This window comes from Sebastes umbrosus, chromosome 22 (assembly GCF_015220745.1).
Source record: "Sebastes umbrosus isolate fSebUmb1 chromosome 22, fSebUmb1.pri, whole genome shotgun sequence".
In the NCBI taxonomy this organism is placed as follows: domain Eukaryota; kingdom Metazoa; phylum Chordata; class Actinopteri; order Perciformes; family Sebastidae; genus Sebastes; species Sebastes umbrosus.
The window spans coordinates 10,656,827-10,673,962 of record NC_051290.1 but is presented as its reverse complement, the minus strand read 5'-3'; the positions used below and the strand labels follow the sequence as shown (position 1 = coordinate 10,673,962).

At 39.3% G+C, this 17,136-nt stretch overlaps 2 protein-coding genes across 4 annotated transcripts in view; both read right to left on the bottom strand.

The window, feature by feature from the left end:
* LOC119481382 (cerebellin-1-like) overlaps nt 1–8,781 on the bottom strand; it is a 33,263-nt gene extending 24,482 nt beyond the window's left edge. Inside the window, exons 1-3 of one of the 2 annotated variants that reach the window (XM_037758245.1) lie at nt 8,342–8,781; nt 5,921–6,052; nt 4,873–5,250 (exon numbers count right to left, since the gene is read on the bottom strand). In XM_037758245.1, the coding sequence (XP_037614173.1) occupies nt 4,970–5,250; nt 5,921–6,052; nt 8,342–8,702 (774 nt within the window). In that variant the 5' untranslated portion in view covers nt 8,703–8,781 and the 3' untranslated portion in view covers nt 4,873–4,969. Of the gene's footprint in view, nt 1–4,872; nt 5,251–5,920; nt 6,053–8,341 lie in introns of those variants that run through there. The other variant, XM_037758244.1, reaches the window with a different exon arrangement.
* On the bottom strand, nt 347–3,514 carry LOC119481385 (cerebellin-1-like). Of its 2 annotated transcripts, XM_037758252.1 has the most exons (4): nt 3,278–3,514; nt 3,129–3,235; nt 1,392–1,523; nt 347–725 (listed from the first exon to the last, which is right to left on the bottom strand). In XM_037758252.1, the coding sequence occupies exons 1-4, from the start codon at nt 3,454–3,456 to the stop codon at nt 445–447; spliced, it is 699 nt and encodes a 232-aa protein (XP_037614180.1). In that variant the 5' UTR covers nt 3,457–3,514; the 3' UTR covers nt 347–444. The 2 variants fall into 2 exon arrangements, with proteins under 2 accessions (XP_037614180.1, XP_037614179.1); XM_037758251.1 differs by having other exon boundaries at nt 3,129–3,513.
* Nucleotides 8,782–17,136: the final 8,355 nt, after the last annotated feature.

Here is a 17,136-nt window from a genome sequence, read left to right as displayed (position 1 = left end):
TTTTCACTGATTTAAACAAAACAAGTTTATTTGTTTAGCAACGTTCAACAACATGGCAATTAAAAGTTATTTATTTAAGACATAAAGGGCAGTAGGACAAGATATAAAAGGAAAAAAACTGAAATGTCTACATATAAATAGAATTTAAAAAGAGTGAAATAAAATGCCCATTCTCCTGTGCTCATCAAAATCTAAACCAAATGTCATGGCAATAGTTGACAGTAAGCTTTCTGCAATGCATCTTTTATCTCCTCAATGCATCTTCTTTTCACTCGTTTCCAGCCAAACTGTCAGCTTCGCAGCATAAAGAGCTAAATGAAGCAATGATTAAAGAAGACTAACAGCCTTCTGATTCATCAGATTTAAACATTATTTATTGTAGTGATCTGAGACTTTTACATCCATATTCAAGCAGGAATGAACAGATATACAGTGTATAGATCATCACATTTGAGTGACTAGAAAACCACTGAAGGTTGTATGGGTGTCAGTTCCCCAAACCCATGAATTTGCATCCATGCGCACATAGACCTGGTCTCCTGGCTGCAGCTGCAGGAACACTGCGTTTCCTCCATTATCAGTTTGGTCAGATGTTGACTTGACATCACCGGTCCAGACTATCAGTTTATTGTCCTTGTACAGATTCAGATTTGCCTGATTTGTTCCTCCAGCATGATAGAAGAAGGTGAAGTAATAAACACCTGCAACAGGTGCAACGAAGATACCTGTGGAAACAACAGGGTGGCGGTCACATTTTTTTTCTTTTTTTAATTTACAAAATGAGAAGTCAAAGCACAAATCATCAGTAGTCATTAGCACTTTATTTACTTTATTTTTATTGATGGGTCCGGTTGTCTTGTTTCCGTTAAAGGACCAGTGTGTAGGATTAAGGGGGATCTATTGGCAGAAATGGAATATAATATTCATAACTATGTTTTCATTAGTGTACTGTCAACTGAAACTAAGAATTGTTATGTTTCCGTTAGCTTAGAATGAGCCCTTCATATCTACATAGGGAGCAGGTTTTCTTCATGGAGTCCGCCATGTTGCTCCTCCATGTTTCTACAGTAGCCCAGAACGGACAAACTAAACTCTGGCTCTAGAGAGAGACTTTCACGTTTGGAAAATTAAAGAGTGAGCGGAGGGGAATTCAGTTGGTTGCAATCTGCAACCTCACAGCTAGATGGCACTAAATCCTACACACTGCACCTTTAAGGTTAATTTCTAATGAATTAATGCTCATGCACACACTACAGCCCCCAAGCCTCAACAACCTATTCATTTCACTTATTTATTTACTACAATCAATGAAGTTGTCTCAACAAATTATATTGCACACACACATGCAATACTGATGCAAAACTAAACATGCAGGTGACTGTGAGTATTACCTGTGGATGGACTGTAGGCATTACCAATGTTTGATATCACTGTTCTGTAGATTAAAGTTGTGCTTGTGTTGAAGGGTCCGATGTTGTTTAATCCTCCTCCTGTTGCTGCACTGAAAATCACCTTGGTACTTTCTGTGTAAAACAAAACATATATATATATTTATATATACAGTATGTGGTCACAATAACATAAAATTGTATTACAAGCTGCTTGGATTATATTTGTAATGGTCTCCCTAAAAAGTCTTTCAAGGCCTTGTTAAGCAAAAATAAATATGCATTCTGGGTTTGTCACACCACAGAAAAATGTGTTACTCACCATCCAACCAAATTTGAATGATTAAAAAAATTGCCAAGTATATAAATTTAGCTTTCAAAATCATGGAAAAATATGGAAAATAAGCAGTATTCTCTGCTATGAAACGCTGGGGGCGTGTCTGCTGAAGGCGCTGAAACCACACCCACAAGCGGGGAAGGTGCATTCCGTCAGTAGCGGCGAGCGAAGAGGGAAGAGCCCAGTGCTCAATCTCCGTCCGACGGGCGAATTGGAGAAATGTGGTGTACGGAAGACCGCTTGCCCGATTTCGCTCGGGGGGGCCTGAATCCTTCTGATCGAGGTTCAGCCCGTGGACGGTGTAAGGCCGGTCTTCTCGGAGTCGGGTTGTTTTGGAATGCAGCCCAAAGCGGGTGGTAAACGTCATCTAAGGCTAAATACCGTCACGAGACCGATAGTCGACAAGTACCTTAAGGGAAAGGAGAGGGAGAGGGAGAGTTCAAGAGGGCGTCTGCCCAGGGGATTCAACTCGGCGGGTTAGGGACGGCTGCTCGGTGTGGGAGGATCCCCTCGTGGGACCTCTCCCCGGCGCTGGCTGGCCACCGCCGGGCGCATTTCCTCCGAGGCGGTGCGCCGCAACCGGTTCTAGGTCGGCTTGAAAAGGCTCGGGGAGAAGGTGGCTGTTGCTGGTGGTGTTTGCGGCTTCGCGGCCGAGATCTTTGGAACTTCATTCTCTGACACTTTGTCATTTTCCTGGGCTTCTCTTTTGCCTTTAGAAAACCAGGTTTCTGAAGATGGGTGTGGTCATGCTAACGATGGCTCCACTGCATCATTGAGCCATGGTTTCAGCCCCGCCCAAAACATCCTGAACACAAAACTAGCAAAAAACTGTTTAACGGTGTAATTCCACAATCCAGTACTACAATGTTCACAGTCTTTTCACGTTTTCAGTAATTATTTTCCAACATTCATAATGTGTTTAGAAACAAATCCCTTTACAAGGCCTTTAAGAATATTACAGAACGTGGCAGCCAGGATTTTGACCAATACAATAATAAGAAATAACATTACCCCTCTGCTTGCATCACTGCACCGGCTACCTGCATCTTTAAGAATTCATTTTAAAGTCCTTTTACTGATCTACAAAGCATGAAATACCTTTGTTAAAAGGCCTATGTTTTTAATTTGGCTTTTAATTCGGGTCAGCTTTTTGGAATCATTGTTAATCTTTTGTCATATTGCGATCAAACCGTTTTTTTGTTTTGTTTTTCTCTCACTATTGCTCTTTATCGTTTACTTTCATCTCATCTTGTTTGTTATGGGCTGCATCTTTGCTATACAAATTATTATTACTACTATTTTGTTGTTTAGTTTGGAGGACTTTTAATTAATTCAATTCATCATGTGTATTCCATCATATAATACAAAATATGCTTTTTTTAATATTTTAAATTTCACTTTACCTTTGCTCCTCAGTTCCAGGATCTGGGTTTCACTGTCCCTCAGTCTGGTTTCACTGTCCCTCAGTCTGGTTTCACTGTCCTTCAGCCTGGTTTCACTGTCCTTCAGCCTGGTATCGCTGTCCTTCATCCTGGTTTCACTGTCCTTCAGCCTGGTTTCCACCGCTCTGAGTTTTTCTGTCATTGGACCAAACTCTCTCAGAAGATCACACATGTCAGGATTGCATGACTGTGTTTCAATAGATATTTCTGCTTCAGCAGCATTACTAACATCTTGAGCCAAAATCAAGTCGCTGAACAGCAAAACAGTCATTAAAACGTTGAAATTCATCTTCCAAGTTGATTCAAGATCACTCAGTCATCTAGACTCTGACAGATGTGATCCCTCTGTCTGCTTTTAATGATGACTTGTTAATTTTTAACTTCCAATATCTATTATCCAACTGTGTCAGCTTGCTCAAATAAATAGTACATTTACTGGCAAACCATTTTTATTAATCATTAATGTGGCCTCTTACTGATCTTACAAAACAAGTTTATTTGTTTAGCAACTTTCAACAACATGGCAATTAAAAGTAATTTATTTAAGACATAAAGGGCAGTAGGAAAAGATATAAACGAAAAAACAGGAAATGTCTACATATAAATAGAATTTAAAAAGAGTGGAATGAAATGCCCATTCTCCTGTGCTCATCAAAATCTAAACCAAATGTCATGGCAATAGTTGACAGTAAGCTTTCTGCAATGCATCTTGTATCCCCTCAATGCATGTCACTCTGTTTTGAATATTTCAGAAGTGAAGATATTTTGCCATGAAATGCACTGAGCTCAGTCATGATGCTCGGAGGACGAACCCTGTCTATTAAAAATAAATAATAATAAACTTTACATTTTTGTCTCCACAGTTTGCATCCCAAATGTTTCTAAAAAGACAAAAATAGAAAGTTAAAAAAGTAGTAAAATTAAAAAAATTTAAAAGAAAAGCACATTACTAGAAAACGAGGCAGCACGATGGAGCAGTGGCCTCTGTCGCCTCACAGCAAGAGGGTCGCAGGTTCGAATCTGGCTTGTCCCACAGTCCAAAAACATGCAGGTTAGGTTAATTGTTGACATTAAATTGCCCGTAGGTGTGAATGTGAGCCTGAATGGTTGTCTGTCTTTAGTTTAAGTTTAAGAGCTCAGTGCATTTCATGGTAATCTGCCCATTTAATTAGATATGTAGTGCTCACTAATTGAAATTCAGGCTTGATGGCTGCACTAAGGGAAAGATCACAGGGTAACAAATATTAGAACATCTGGGGATGAAAATTTATACAGATTTTTTTAATTTATATCTTTCTAGTTTTTGAGATACTGATGGATCAAAGTTTCAGGAAAGACAAAAGATCAGGCAACTCCTTAAAATCATCCTGGTCACAATGAAAATCTAAACCAAATGTTGGCCAATGTCAAGCCTCAAAACGGCAACAGTTTTTTAAAGATCTCTTCGTCTCCTAAGCTCTGACTGATATGGTCCTTCTGGTATTGAATGGTAGTGAATTGTTAATATTTGACCTTTCCTCGGACATATCTTTCTTGGCAGAACTTGTTTTTTGTCTAAATAATTCATTGGAGTTCCGCTGGCATTTCCAGACAAACAATGTGTTGGGGGCATCAATATCTTCTTTTTATTAATTTTCCAACCAAACGGTCCGCTTCACAGCATAAAGAACTAAATGAAGCAATGATTAAAGAAGACTAACAGCCGTCTGATTCATCACATTTTAACATTATTTACTGTAGTGATCTGAGACTTTTACATCCATATTCAAGCAGGAATGAACAGATATACAGTGTATAGATCATCACATTTGAGTGACTAGAAAACCACTGAAGGTTGTATGCTGGTCAGCTCCCCAAACCCATGTATCTGCTTTCATGCGCACATACACCTGGTCTCCACGCTGCAGATGCAGGAACACTGCGTTTCCTCCATTATCAACTGGGTCAGATGTTGACTTGCCATCACCGGTCCAGATTATCAGTTTATTGTTCTTGAACAGACTCAGATTTGCCCGATTTGTTCCATAAGCACAATAGAAGATGGTGAAGTAATAAACACCTGCAACAGGTGCAACGAAGATACCTGTGGAAACAACAGGGTGGCGGTCACATTTTTTTTCTTTTTTTAATTTACAAACTGAGAAGTCAAAGCACAAATCATCAGTAGTCATTAGCACTTTATTTTTACTTTATTTGTATTGATGGGTCCGGTTGTCTTGTTTCCGTTAAAGGACCAGTGTGTAGGATTAAGGGGGATCTATTGGTAGAAATGGAATATAATATTCATAACTCTGTTTTCATTAGTGTACTGTCAACTGAAACTAAGAATCGTTATGTTTCCGTTAGCTTAGAATGAGCCCTTCATATCTACATAGGGAGCAGGTTTTCTTCATGGAGTCCGCCATGTTGCTCCTCCATGTTTCTACAGTAGCCCAGAACGGACAAACCAAACACTGACTCTAGAGAGAGACTTTCATGTTTGGAAAATTAAAGAGTGAGCGGAGGAGTATTTAGTTGGTTGCAATCTGCAACCTCACAGCTAGATGGCACTGAATCCTACACACTGCACCTTTAAGGTTAATTTCTAATGAATTAATATGCTCATGCACACACTACAGCCCCCAAGCCTCAACAACCTATTCATTTTACTTATTTATTTACTACAATCAATGAAGTTGTCTCAACAAATTATATTGCACACACACATACAATACTGATGCAGAACTAAACATGCAGGTGACTGTGAGTATTACCTGTGGATGGACTGTAGGCATTCCCAATGTTTGTTATCACTGTTCTGTAGATTAAAGTTGTGTCTGTGTTGAACGGTCCGATGTGGTTATTTCCTCCTCCTGTTGCTGCACTGAAAATCACCTTGGTACTTTCTGTGTAAAACAAAACATATATATATTTACAGTATACAGTATGTGGTCACAATAACATGAGATTTTATTACAAGCTGCTTGGATTATATTTGTAATGGTCTCTGTTACGGTCGCAGAAGTGACCATTCGTTATTGTTTGTCGTGTTGTATGTTGCTGTGCGGCGCTGTTCCCTGTGCTCTCTTCTTTTGGTGCGCTCTGCTGTCCCGTCTCTCCAAGACGACGTCACGTCTTGGGGATTCCCTCCGGGGCCACGCCTCCGGAACGCCCTCAGGTGGATGCCCTTCGTTTCCCGCCGTTTGTGGTCCTGCCTCTGACGACGTCACATGTGATTAGCCAATCACCAGCCGGCTGGGGCGCGTGGAAAGCATTAAAGGCCAGTTGTGACTAGACCAAGGCGGGCAGTGATTTCTATTGATCTGTCCCCCGTGCCTCTCGATTGTTGTGTGTTGTTAACTAGCAAATTGTGTATAAGTCCCACTGGAGTCAGTGGACTTTAGATTGTGATATTGAATGTTAACTAGTTTGAGGTACTGGTGTTTGTTTATATTGTGTTGAATAGAGCAGTTGTTTAATTTGTCTGCTGGTTAGGATTATTCAGGGCTAGGGTGTGTGCCTTTTGTTTTCTCCTGTTCGGCCACCCTAAACCCTCGTTTTCATTTAGTATTAATTCAACCCATTGTATGTTTTATTTTGCTTTAATCAATCACCCATCAATAAACAAGTGATTGCCTGATAACATCGGCTCAAATGTTACTCCCTTTACCCCTACACCAACTCCGGGTTGTAACAGTCTCCCTAAAAAGTCTTTCAAGGCCTTGTAAAGCAAAAATAAATATCCATTCTGGGTTTGTCACACCACAGAAAAATGTGTTACTCACCATCCAGCCAAATTTGAATGATTCAAAAAATTGCCAACTATATAAATTTAGCTTTCAAAATCATGGAAAATATGGAAAATAAGCAGTATTCTCTGCTATGAAACGCTGGGGGCGTGTCTGCTGAAGGCGCTGAAACCACGCCCACAAGCGGGGAAGGTGCATTCCCTCAGTAGCGAAGAGGGAAGAGGCCAGCGTCGAATCCCCGTCCGACGGGCGAATTGGAGAAATGTGGCGTACGGAAGACCGCTTGCCCGGTGTCGCTCGGGGGGGCCTGAATCCTTCTGATCGAGGTTCAGCCCGTGGACGGTGTGAGGCCGGTCTTCTCGGAGTCGGGATGTTTTGGAATGCAGCCCAAAGCGGGTGGTAAACTCCATCTAAGGCTAAATACCGTCACAAGATCGATAGTCGATAAGTACCTTAAGGGAAAGGAGAGGGAGAGGGAGAGTTCAAGAGGGCGTCTGCCCAGGGGATTCAACTCGGCGGGTTAGGAAGGGCTGCTCGGTGTGGGAGGATCCCCTCGTGGGACCTCTCCCCGGCGCTGACTGGCCACCGCCGGGCGCATTTCCTCCGAGGCGGTGCGCCGCAACCGGTTCTAGGTCGGCTTGAAAAGGCTCGGGGAGAAGGTGGCTGTTGCTGGTGGTGCTTGCGGCTTCGCGGCCGAGATCTTTGGAACTTCATTCTCTGACACTTTGTCATTTTCCTGGGCTTCTCTTTTGCCTTTGGAAACCCAGGTTTCTGAAGATGGGTGTGGTCATGCTAACGATGGCTCCACTGCATCATTGAGCCATGGTTTCAGCCCCGCCCAAAACATCCTGAACACAAAACTAGCAAAAAACTGTTTAACGGTGTAACTCCACAATCCAGTACTACAATGTTCACAGTCTTTTCACGTTTTCAGTAATTATTTTCCAACATTCATAATGTGTTTAGAAACAAATCCCTTTACAAGGCCTTTAAGAATATTACAGAACGTGGCAGCCAGGATTTTGACCAATACAATAATAAGAAATAACATTACCCCTCTGCTTGCATCACTGCACCGGCTACCTGCATCTTTAAGAATTAATTTTAAAGTCCTTTTACTGATCTACAAAGCATGAAATACCTTTGTTAAAAGGCCTATGTTTTTAATTTGGCTTTTAATTCGGGTCAACTTTTTGGTATCATTGTTAATCTTTTGTCATATTGCGATCAAACAGTTTTTATGTTTTGTTTTTCTCTCACTATTGCTCTTTATTGTTTACTTTCATCTCATCTTGTTTGTTATGGGCTGCATCTTTGCTATACAAATTATTATTACTACTATTTTGTCGTTTAGTTTGGAGGACTTTTAATTAATTCAATTCATCATGTGTATTCCATCATATAATACAAAATATGCTTTTTTTAATACTTTAAATTTCACTTTACCTTTGCTCCTCAGTTCCAGGATCTGGGTTTCACTGTTCCTCAGCCTGGTTTCACTGTCTGTCAGCCTGGTTGCACTGTCCCTCAGTCTGGTTTCACTGTCCTTCTGCCTGGTTTCACTGTCTGTCAGCCTGGTTTCACTGTCTGTCAGTCTGGTTTCACTGTCCTTCAGTCTGGTTTCACTGTCTTTCAGCCTGGTTTCACTGTCGTTCAGCCTGGTTTCCAGAGCTCTGAGTGTTTCTTTCATTGCACCAAACTCTCTCAGAAGAGAGTTTGGTTTTTTTGTTTCAGCAGCATTACCAACATCTTGAGCCAAAATCAAGTCGCTGAACAGCAAAACAATCAATAAAATGGCGAAATTCATCTTCCAAGTTGATTCAAGATCGCTCAGTCATCTAAAGTCTGACAGATGTGATCCCTCTGGCTGCTTTTATGTTGTTTAATGATGACTTGTTAATTTTTAACTTCCAATATCTATTACCCAACTGTTTCAGCTTGCTCAAATAAATAGTACATTTACTGGCAAACCAATTTTATTAATCATTAGTGTGGCCTCTTTACTGATCTTACAAAACAAGTTTATTTGTTTAGCAACTTTCAACAACATGGCAATTAAAAGTTATTTATTTAAGACATAGAGGGCAGTAGGACTAGATATAAAAGAAAAAAACAAGGCAATGTATACATATAAATAGAATTTAAAAAGAGTGAAATAAAATACCCATTCTCCTGTGCTCATCAAAATCTAAACCAAATGTCATGGCAATAGTTGACAGTAAGCTTTCTTCAATGCATCTTGTATCCCCTCAATGCATGTCACTCTGTTTTGAATATTTCAGAAGTGAAGATATTTTGCCATGAAATGCACTGAGCTCAGTCATGTTCCTCGGAGGACGAACCCTGTCTATTAAAAATAAATAATAATAAACTTGACATTTTTGTCTCCACAGTTTGCATCCCAAATGTTTCGAAAAAGACGAAAATGTAAAGCTAAATAAAGCAGTACAATAACAAAAATTAAAAAGAAAAGCACATTACAAGAAAACGAGGTAGCACGATGGAGCAGTGGCCTCTGTCGCCTCACAGCAAGAGGGTCGCAGGTTTGAATCTGGCTTGTCCCACAGTCTAAAAACGTGCAGGTTAGGTTAATTGTTGACACTAAATTGCCCATAGGTGTGAATGTGAGCCTAAATGGTTGTCTGTCTCTATGTGTCAGCCCTGTGATAGTCTGGCAGCTCACCCAATATCAACTGGGATCTGCTCCAGACCCCACGTGACCCTGAATCGGATAAGCGGTTATAGATAATGAATCGATGGATTACTGGAAAATTAGACCAACAGACTGTAGCTCAGTGGGTAGAGTGGGTTGTTCTTTAACCACGAGGTTAGTGGTCCAATCCCTGGCTTCTACTTTCTGCACATCGACGTGTCCTTTACCCCACTGCACATAATGCAGGTTAAATGGTTTAAAGGTCCCATATCGTGCTCATGTTCAGGTTCATACTTGTATTTTGTGTTTCTAATAGAACATGTTTACCTGGTTTCATTGTCCTCATACTGTCTGCCTGAATATACCTGTATTCACCCTCTGTCTGAAACGCTCCGTTTTAGTGCATTTCAACGGAATTGCGTTGCTAGGCAACAGCTTGGGTCCATGATTTCCTGTCAGCTGATGTTATTTACATACATTGCAACAGGAAATAAACTGGGACACATTTAGAATGTTTATGTTTAAAACCGTGTAATGGTCTAAATATTGTATATTTTTGACATCACAAATGGACAGAAATCCTAACGGCTTGTTTCAAACGTGCAATTTCTGAATACGGGCTGCGTGTATTTCACCGTATATTGAGTGTTTTGATAGTTTAACAGTATTTATATGGCACTTAAATCTGCTTTGTAATATAAAAGACATCTCACTTTTTACAATATGGGACCTTTAAAAGCAGAGGTTAAATTTCATGTATGTACCTTTATGTAGTATCTTGCTGAACGAAAACTGTAAGTACCATAAACGTTTGTTTGCCACAGAGCTTATTTTCTGCAATAAACCAAAACTCAGTGGAAAAGTCCAATTGGCTTTTTGTCGAGGGAACCCAGGGTGATGCTGACCACCTGGTTGGCCTACAAAAATACATCATCCCTGGAGCACTCTGGAGTACTGTGCATGCTGTGCTATTTATTGTATTTTTTGTGATATACTATGATGTGTTTTAAACAACTTGTGAAGCAGAAGGCACATTTCCACATTTGTGGACAAGAAAGATTATTATTGTTACTATTGAGAAATGTATAGTTTAGTAAGATTTTGAAATGTCCTTTGTTTTGAGTAGCCCACGGACCTCTCAAGCCGTGGGCACACTGCCCGCATGCTCGCCTGACGGCAGCGTCGCGTCGTGGCCACGTGATGTACACCTAGGGTGTTCACACTAGACATGAGTTAGCTGCCTGTCGGGAGCGTGTCTGCTACCTGTCAGCTGTGTTTTTGCTGCTGCTGACAGCCCTTTCTTTCTACATAGAGTTTGCCTTTTAATGGCCATTTAACTTCATGATAAATATAATTTATATTTATTTTAGACAGAGAAAGGTTCAGAAACATGTGGTAATTAGTAAATAATAGTAATAATCCACAATTAAAACTCCGTACTGTATTCATTTATGATGCTTTCCAAGTCACTGCTTGTTCCACATCACTGTCCGGCACATATTTCAGAATAAAAACCTTGTGTTAACAAATGAAGGAATTCTGTGCAAAGAAAACCCGCTTTAGGGCTTTTATTTCGAAATGAAAGCAGGAAGTGTTGATTTAAACCCCAAACGTTATACATTTTTTGAGTTCCCAAAGTGACTGCATGTTTCCACAGCACTGCCTGCTCATATTTCAGAATAAAAGCCTCGTGTTAACAAATGAAGGGATTCTGACTATAGAAAAAACGCCTGAAGGCTTTTATTTTTAAATGAAAGCAGGAAGTGCTGATTTAAAAACAACTTTACTTAACTTTACTTTTTTTTCATCTCCTAACATATTCTACAGATAAACCTCGAAACTGTAGTAAAGTCTTGCTGGTATGAAGTTAATATACAGTCACTAGATCACTTTCAATGTCTGTGACATATTCTACAGATGTCTAGACATGTAAACTGTATTATGTAGCTGATATGATGTCCATATACTGTCAATAGATCACCTTCACTGTCTGTTGCTGCTGGGACACGCAGCTGAGACGCGAGAGGCTCGCGTGTAAAATAGGCGACCCTTCTATTCTATAAAATAGACGCGCGTCTGACGCGAAATAAAAAACAACACGTCACGCGAGACTCACTCGAGCCTGATGCGGGCAGTGTGTCCACCACTTCAGGTCATTTTTCCTCTGTGTTTATTGGGTGACCAGGTGTCAATTTGTTATTGGCCAATCAGAGATGAGTATTGTAGCCTACCTGGTTCCTGTAGGAGGTGGGACTAAAAAGAGCCACAGACAGAAGGAGAGCAAGAGAAGCAGGTGAAATACAGAGATATTCATAATTATAAGTTCTGTAATCTGTTACCTTTGATGAATATCAGTTAATTAAGAGCCAGGAGTTTAATATCAGTGTGTAACCTGTTAAAACGGGAGAGTAAGCTGTGTTTTGTAGTTGTTTTCAGTCAGTAAATCCCCATATCAACATGAGGTGTGTTGCTAATTAGGCTACTAATTAGTAATTAGCTAATGCTAGTGCCCTGGCTAGCTGGGAGAAGAGAGACTGTGCAGGGTAAACATTTTGCCACCAAGTTTCTGAGTGAGTATGGACACTGATAAATGTAATGATATAGACATTTATATTTAAAAGATAGAAGTTCATTAGTGTTTGTGAATTTCTGGGTAGTGTCAGACTCTGAGTTTGCTGCCTGCTATTTGCTTTGTTCAGTTTACTCATAATTTGAAGCTTCATATTTCTAAGATGTAATATCAGTAACATACTTTTGTGATAGAATGGAGAAAAAAATGGTCAATATCAAGTTGTGGTTTGGCATCTAAAATATGCTCATTGTCTTCTCTATTTTGCATTGTTTGAACATTAAAGAACCCAAGCTAAGCCAGTTTTAGTGTTGGTTATAATTGTTCCCCAAAGTCAGATATTTGAAATTAAAATATCCTCAGAAAAGCATTTCAGTCTTTATCTGTTAGATGCTCGACAGTGTTCATCTGCTAGATTCTTATTCTCTCTGTCGTACATAAATATACCATAAAACCATTACCTGAAAGAGAAAACTCTCTTGCTGAGGTGGGTAATAGTTCTGTATAGCACAATAGCACATCTGATTCAAAGTTAACAACGATATTGATTAATGCAGCTTTAAGCTTTACAGAATCTGGGTTTCACTGTCCTTCAGCCTGGTTTCCACAGCTCTGAGTTTTTCTGTCATTGCACCAAACTCTCTCAGTAGATCACAGGTGTCAGGATTGCATGACTGTATTTCAATAGATATTTCTGTTTCATTAGCATTACCAACATCTTGAGCCAAAATCAAGTCACTGAACAGCAAAACAATCATTAAAATGGCGAAATTCATCTTCCAAGTTGATTCAAGATCGCTCAGTCATCTAAATTCTGATAGATGTGATCCCTCTGGCTGCTTTTAATGTTGACTTGTTAATTTTCAACATCCCATTCGACACACATGTGACTTTGATATCTTATCTGTTATCCAACTGTTTCAGCAATGAGGAAATAGTACATTTACTGGCAAGCCATTTTTATTAATCATTAGTGTGGCCTCTTCACTGATCTTACAAAACAAGTTTATTTGTTTAGCACCTTTCAACAACATGGCAATTAAAAGTTATTTATTTAAGACATAAAAGGCAGTAGGACTAGATATAAAAGAAAAAAAACAAGGAAATGTATACATATAAATAGAATTTAAAAAGAGTGAAATAAAATACCCATTCTCCTGTGCTCATCAAAATCTAAACCAAATGGCATGGCAATAGTTGACAGTAATCTTTCTGCAATGCATCTTGTATCTCCTCAATGCATGTCACTCTGTTTTGAATATTTCAGAAGTGAAAATATGTTACCATGAAATGCACTGAGCTCAGTCATGTTCCTCAGAGGACGAACCCTGTCTATTAAAAATAAATAATAATAAACTTTACATTTTCGTCTCCACAGTTTGCATCCCAAATGTTTCTAAAAAGACAAAAATGTAAAGTTAAAAAAGTAATAAAATTTAAAAAAAATAAAAATAAAAGCACATTACAAGAAAACGAGGCAGCACGATGGAGCAGTGACCTCTGTTGCCTCACAGCAAGAGGGTCGCAGGTTTGAATCTGGCTTGTCCCAACGTCCAAAAACATGCAGGTAACTGTTGACACTAAATTGCCTCCATCCTGTCCTGTCCATGGTGTTCCCGGCCTTCACCCAATATCAACTGGGATCTGTTCCAGACCCCTCGTGACCCTGAATCGGAGGTTAGTGCTCCAATCCCTGGCTTCTACTTTCTGCACATCGACGTGTCCTTTACCCCACTGCACATAATGCAGGTTAAATGGGGCTAATGCCTGTTAAATGGGTTAAAAGCAGAGGTCAAATTTCATGTATGTACCTGTATGTTTTATCTTGCCGGACAAAACGTATAAGTATCATAAACGTGTGTTTGCCACAGAGCTTATTTTCTGCAATAATACAGCACTCTATTCATAAACCCAATTCACACTGGGACCATGTCTGTTATTGTTGTTTGTACTGTACATGCTGTGCTATTTATTGTATTCACTGTGATTTATTGCATATTGTGCTATTTATTGTATTTATTGTGATACACTATGATGTGTTTTAACCAACTTGTGAACTTGTACATTTCCACATTTGTGGACAATAAAGATTATTATTATTACTATTGAGAAATGTATAGTTTAGTAAGATTTTGAAATGGCCTTTGTTTTGAGTAGCCCACAATGTACAATGTGGGCGGCTGTGGCTCAGAGGGTAGACCATCGGAAGGTTGGAGGTTCGATCCCCGGCTGCTCCGGGTCACGTGTCGATTTGTCCTTGAGCAAGACACTTGACCCCAAATTGCCCCAATCGTGTGTGTGAATGAGTATTTAGATTAGATCCTGAAGCAACTTGCATGGCAGCCTCTGCCATCAGTGTATGAATGTGTGTGTGAATGGGTGAATGCTGACATGTAGTGTAAAGCGCTTTGAGTTTTCGGAAGACTAGAAAAGCGCTATTAAGAGCCAGGAGTTGTATATCAGTGTGTAACCTGCATTTTTGTACGCTATTTCATCACTAAATTCATTTCTGAGAATTTTTGAGGTGAGAAATCAACTGTGTAGGTATTGAATATTGGCAGTTTTACAAAAAGTTGATGGCAAATGGAAATTGCCCTCCAACGTCTTCGGAGTTGCAAAGCTCCACAATTGCTTACGGGCGTCGCAGACCCGTCCTTCCCCCCGAAGACACACAGGCCACTGCAACCAATAAGACGACAGCAGAGGAAAGCCAGGCCCACAACTGTAATATATTTTTTATTTCCGTACCCCTGTTTTTCTGTCATTACATTTAGTAACATTTTAATTAATCAACAAATATTTTCTGAAATTGAGTCAGTCTGTATGGTAGATAAATAAACAGTTGTACATAAACTGGTAACATGTATCTAAGGTACATGTTGTTGAGACTTAAGAGCTTGTTTTAATCAGTTTATAAAGTTGTTTTGTTGTAGTGCAGGCCTGTGACCAGGAGGTGGCACAGTAAGACAGATGTGATAATATCATATAGTGAATGCACATCATAGCTGCAACTGTATTTACAAATAAATTTGAAATGTCACATATTTATAATAACGGCAGTCAGTCCATACTTCTAAGAACAACTAGCAAGAACGTTCTCCCAAATAACAGTAATCCGTTCATTTCATTCTTGGGTTTGAGAAATGCCTAATATTGTCCTTGAGGATTTCAAATGAGCTCCAACAAGGGTGCCAACATTGTGGTAGGCCTACCACAAAACTGAGTTATATTATTAGTTTAATGTTATTATTGGTAGTTTTAAGCTCACAATGACAGTATAGCTATACAATAAGAATAACAAGGTCTGGAAAGTTCCTAGAAAAAGGCAAAGCAAAGGGGAAGAGAGAGCTTCTGAAGCTGAAGGGGAAGAAAAGGAAACAGAGTAGGTGTCATCGTGGCTTTCAGTTACATCAGCAAATACAATGTCAAACATGTTTAATTCTTTCATTTGTACCGAAACTGTGAAAAATAAAGCTGAAAAATATAGACTAGAGTTACTACCTTGTGGTTGTATGCCTCCACCAACCAGTCAAGTTGCAGTTTACATCCATGTCTGTCCAGACTCTTATATGTAGTGTGGTGTATTGCTTTACTTGGTTTCAATTCCTGTCTTCATGATAGAAAACAATGTGTTGTCATACAAGGAAGCAAATCTGATCCCTTAGTACAACGAGGCCTACCTCAAGGCTCAACTCTTTTGTCCACTTCTTTTTTCCGTTTTGATTAATGACCTCCCATCGATTTGTTCTGAATGTTTCGTTCAGCCTTTTGCGGAAGATACAGTAATATACGCATCTAAAACTAATCTAATACAGATTGAATCAGCCTTGCGGTCTGATTTTAGTGCCCTACAACACTGGTTTGCAGCTAATAAATATTATTTTTGCTTTGATGATATGATGAATACTGAGGGCTTACATACCTTAGTGTGATTATAAGTGCATGTGAGTGAATATTGACGTGTAAATTAGTTTCTCGCCAAAATTTGGAGGCGTTATTTATCCTCCTTTGCGACAAGCTAGAATGACATGGTTGGTACCGATGGATTCTTTAGGTTTTCATAACATATTACATATTCTCTCAAATTCAAAGGAATTGTAGTTCAGCATTTTGAGAAATATGTTTTTTTGCTTTCTTACTAACAGTTCAATGAAAAGATTGATACCACTCATGTTTATACGGAAAATATGAAGCCTGCGGCCAATTATCTTAGTTAAGCATAAAGACTGGAAACAGGGAGAACAAAATTCCAAAACATCAAACTCTTCCTTTAACTAATTGGAACAGATAATGAATAGACTGAACTAACTCTTCACCATAGACTATAAGAAGTGGACGTAGTCCCCATGACGTCACCCATTTGCTTGTGAATTGCCGCTTTGAAGCCGTGAGTTTAGCATTTTGGCCGTCGCCATCTTGGTTTTTGGAACCAGAAGTAACACGAGAGGGTGGAGCTAAGTAAAAAAAACTAATGTTGAATAAGACATTTTTATTGAAACTAGTGATTGAAACCATAAACTCTTGTTTACAATGTTGACTGAGGTAATAAATCAAGTGAGAAGTAGGGTCATTTTCTCATGGACTTCTAAGATACTTGGCTTCACTTTTCAGACTCTGAGTTTGCTGCCTGCTATTTGCTTTGTTCAGTTTACTCATAATTTGAAGCTTCATATTTCTAAGATGTAATATCAGTAACATACTTTTGTGATAGAATGGAGAAAAAAATGGTCAATATCAAGCTGTGGTTTGGCATCTAAAATATGTTCATTGTCTTCTCTATTTTGCATTGTTTGAATATTAAAGAACCCAAGCTAAGCCAGGTTTAGTGTTGGTTATAATTGTTCCCCAAAGTCAGATAATTGAAATTAAAATATCCTCAGAAAGGCATTTCAGTCTTTATCTGTTAGATGCTCGACCGTGTTCATCAGCTAGATTCTTATTCTCTGTGTCGTACATAAATATACCATAAAACCATTACCTGAAAGAGAAAACTCTCTTGCGGAAGTGGGTAATAGTTCT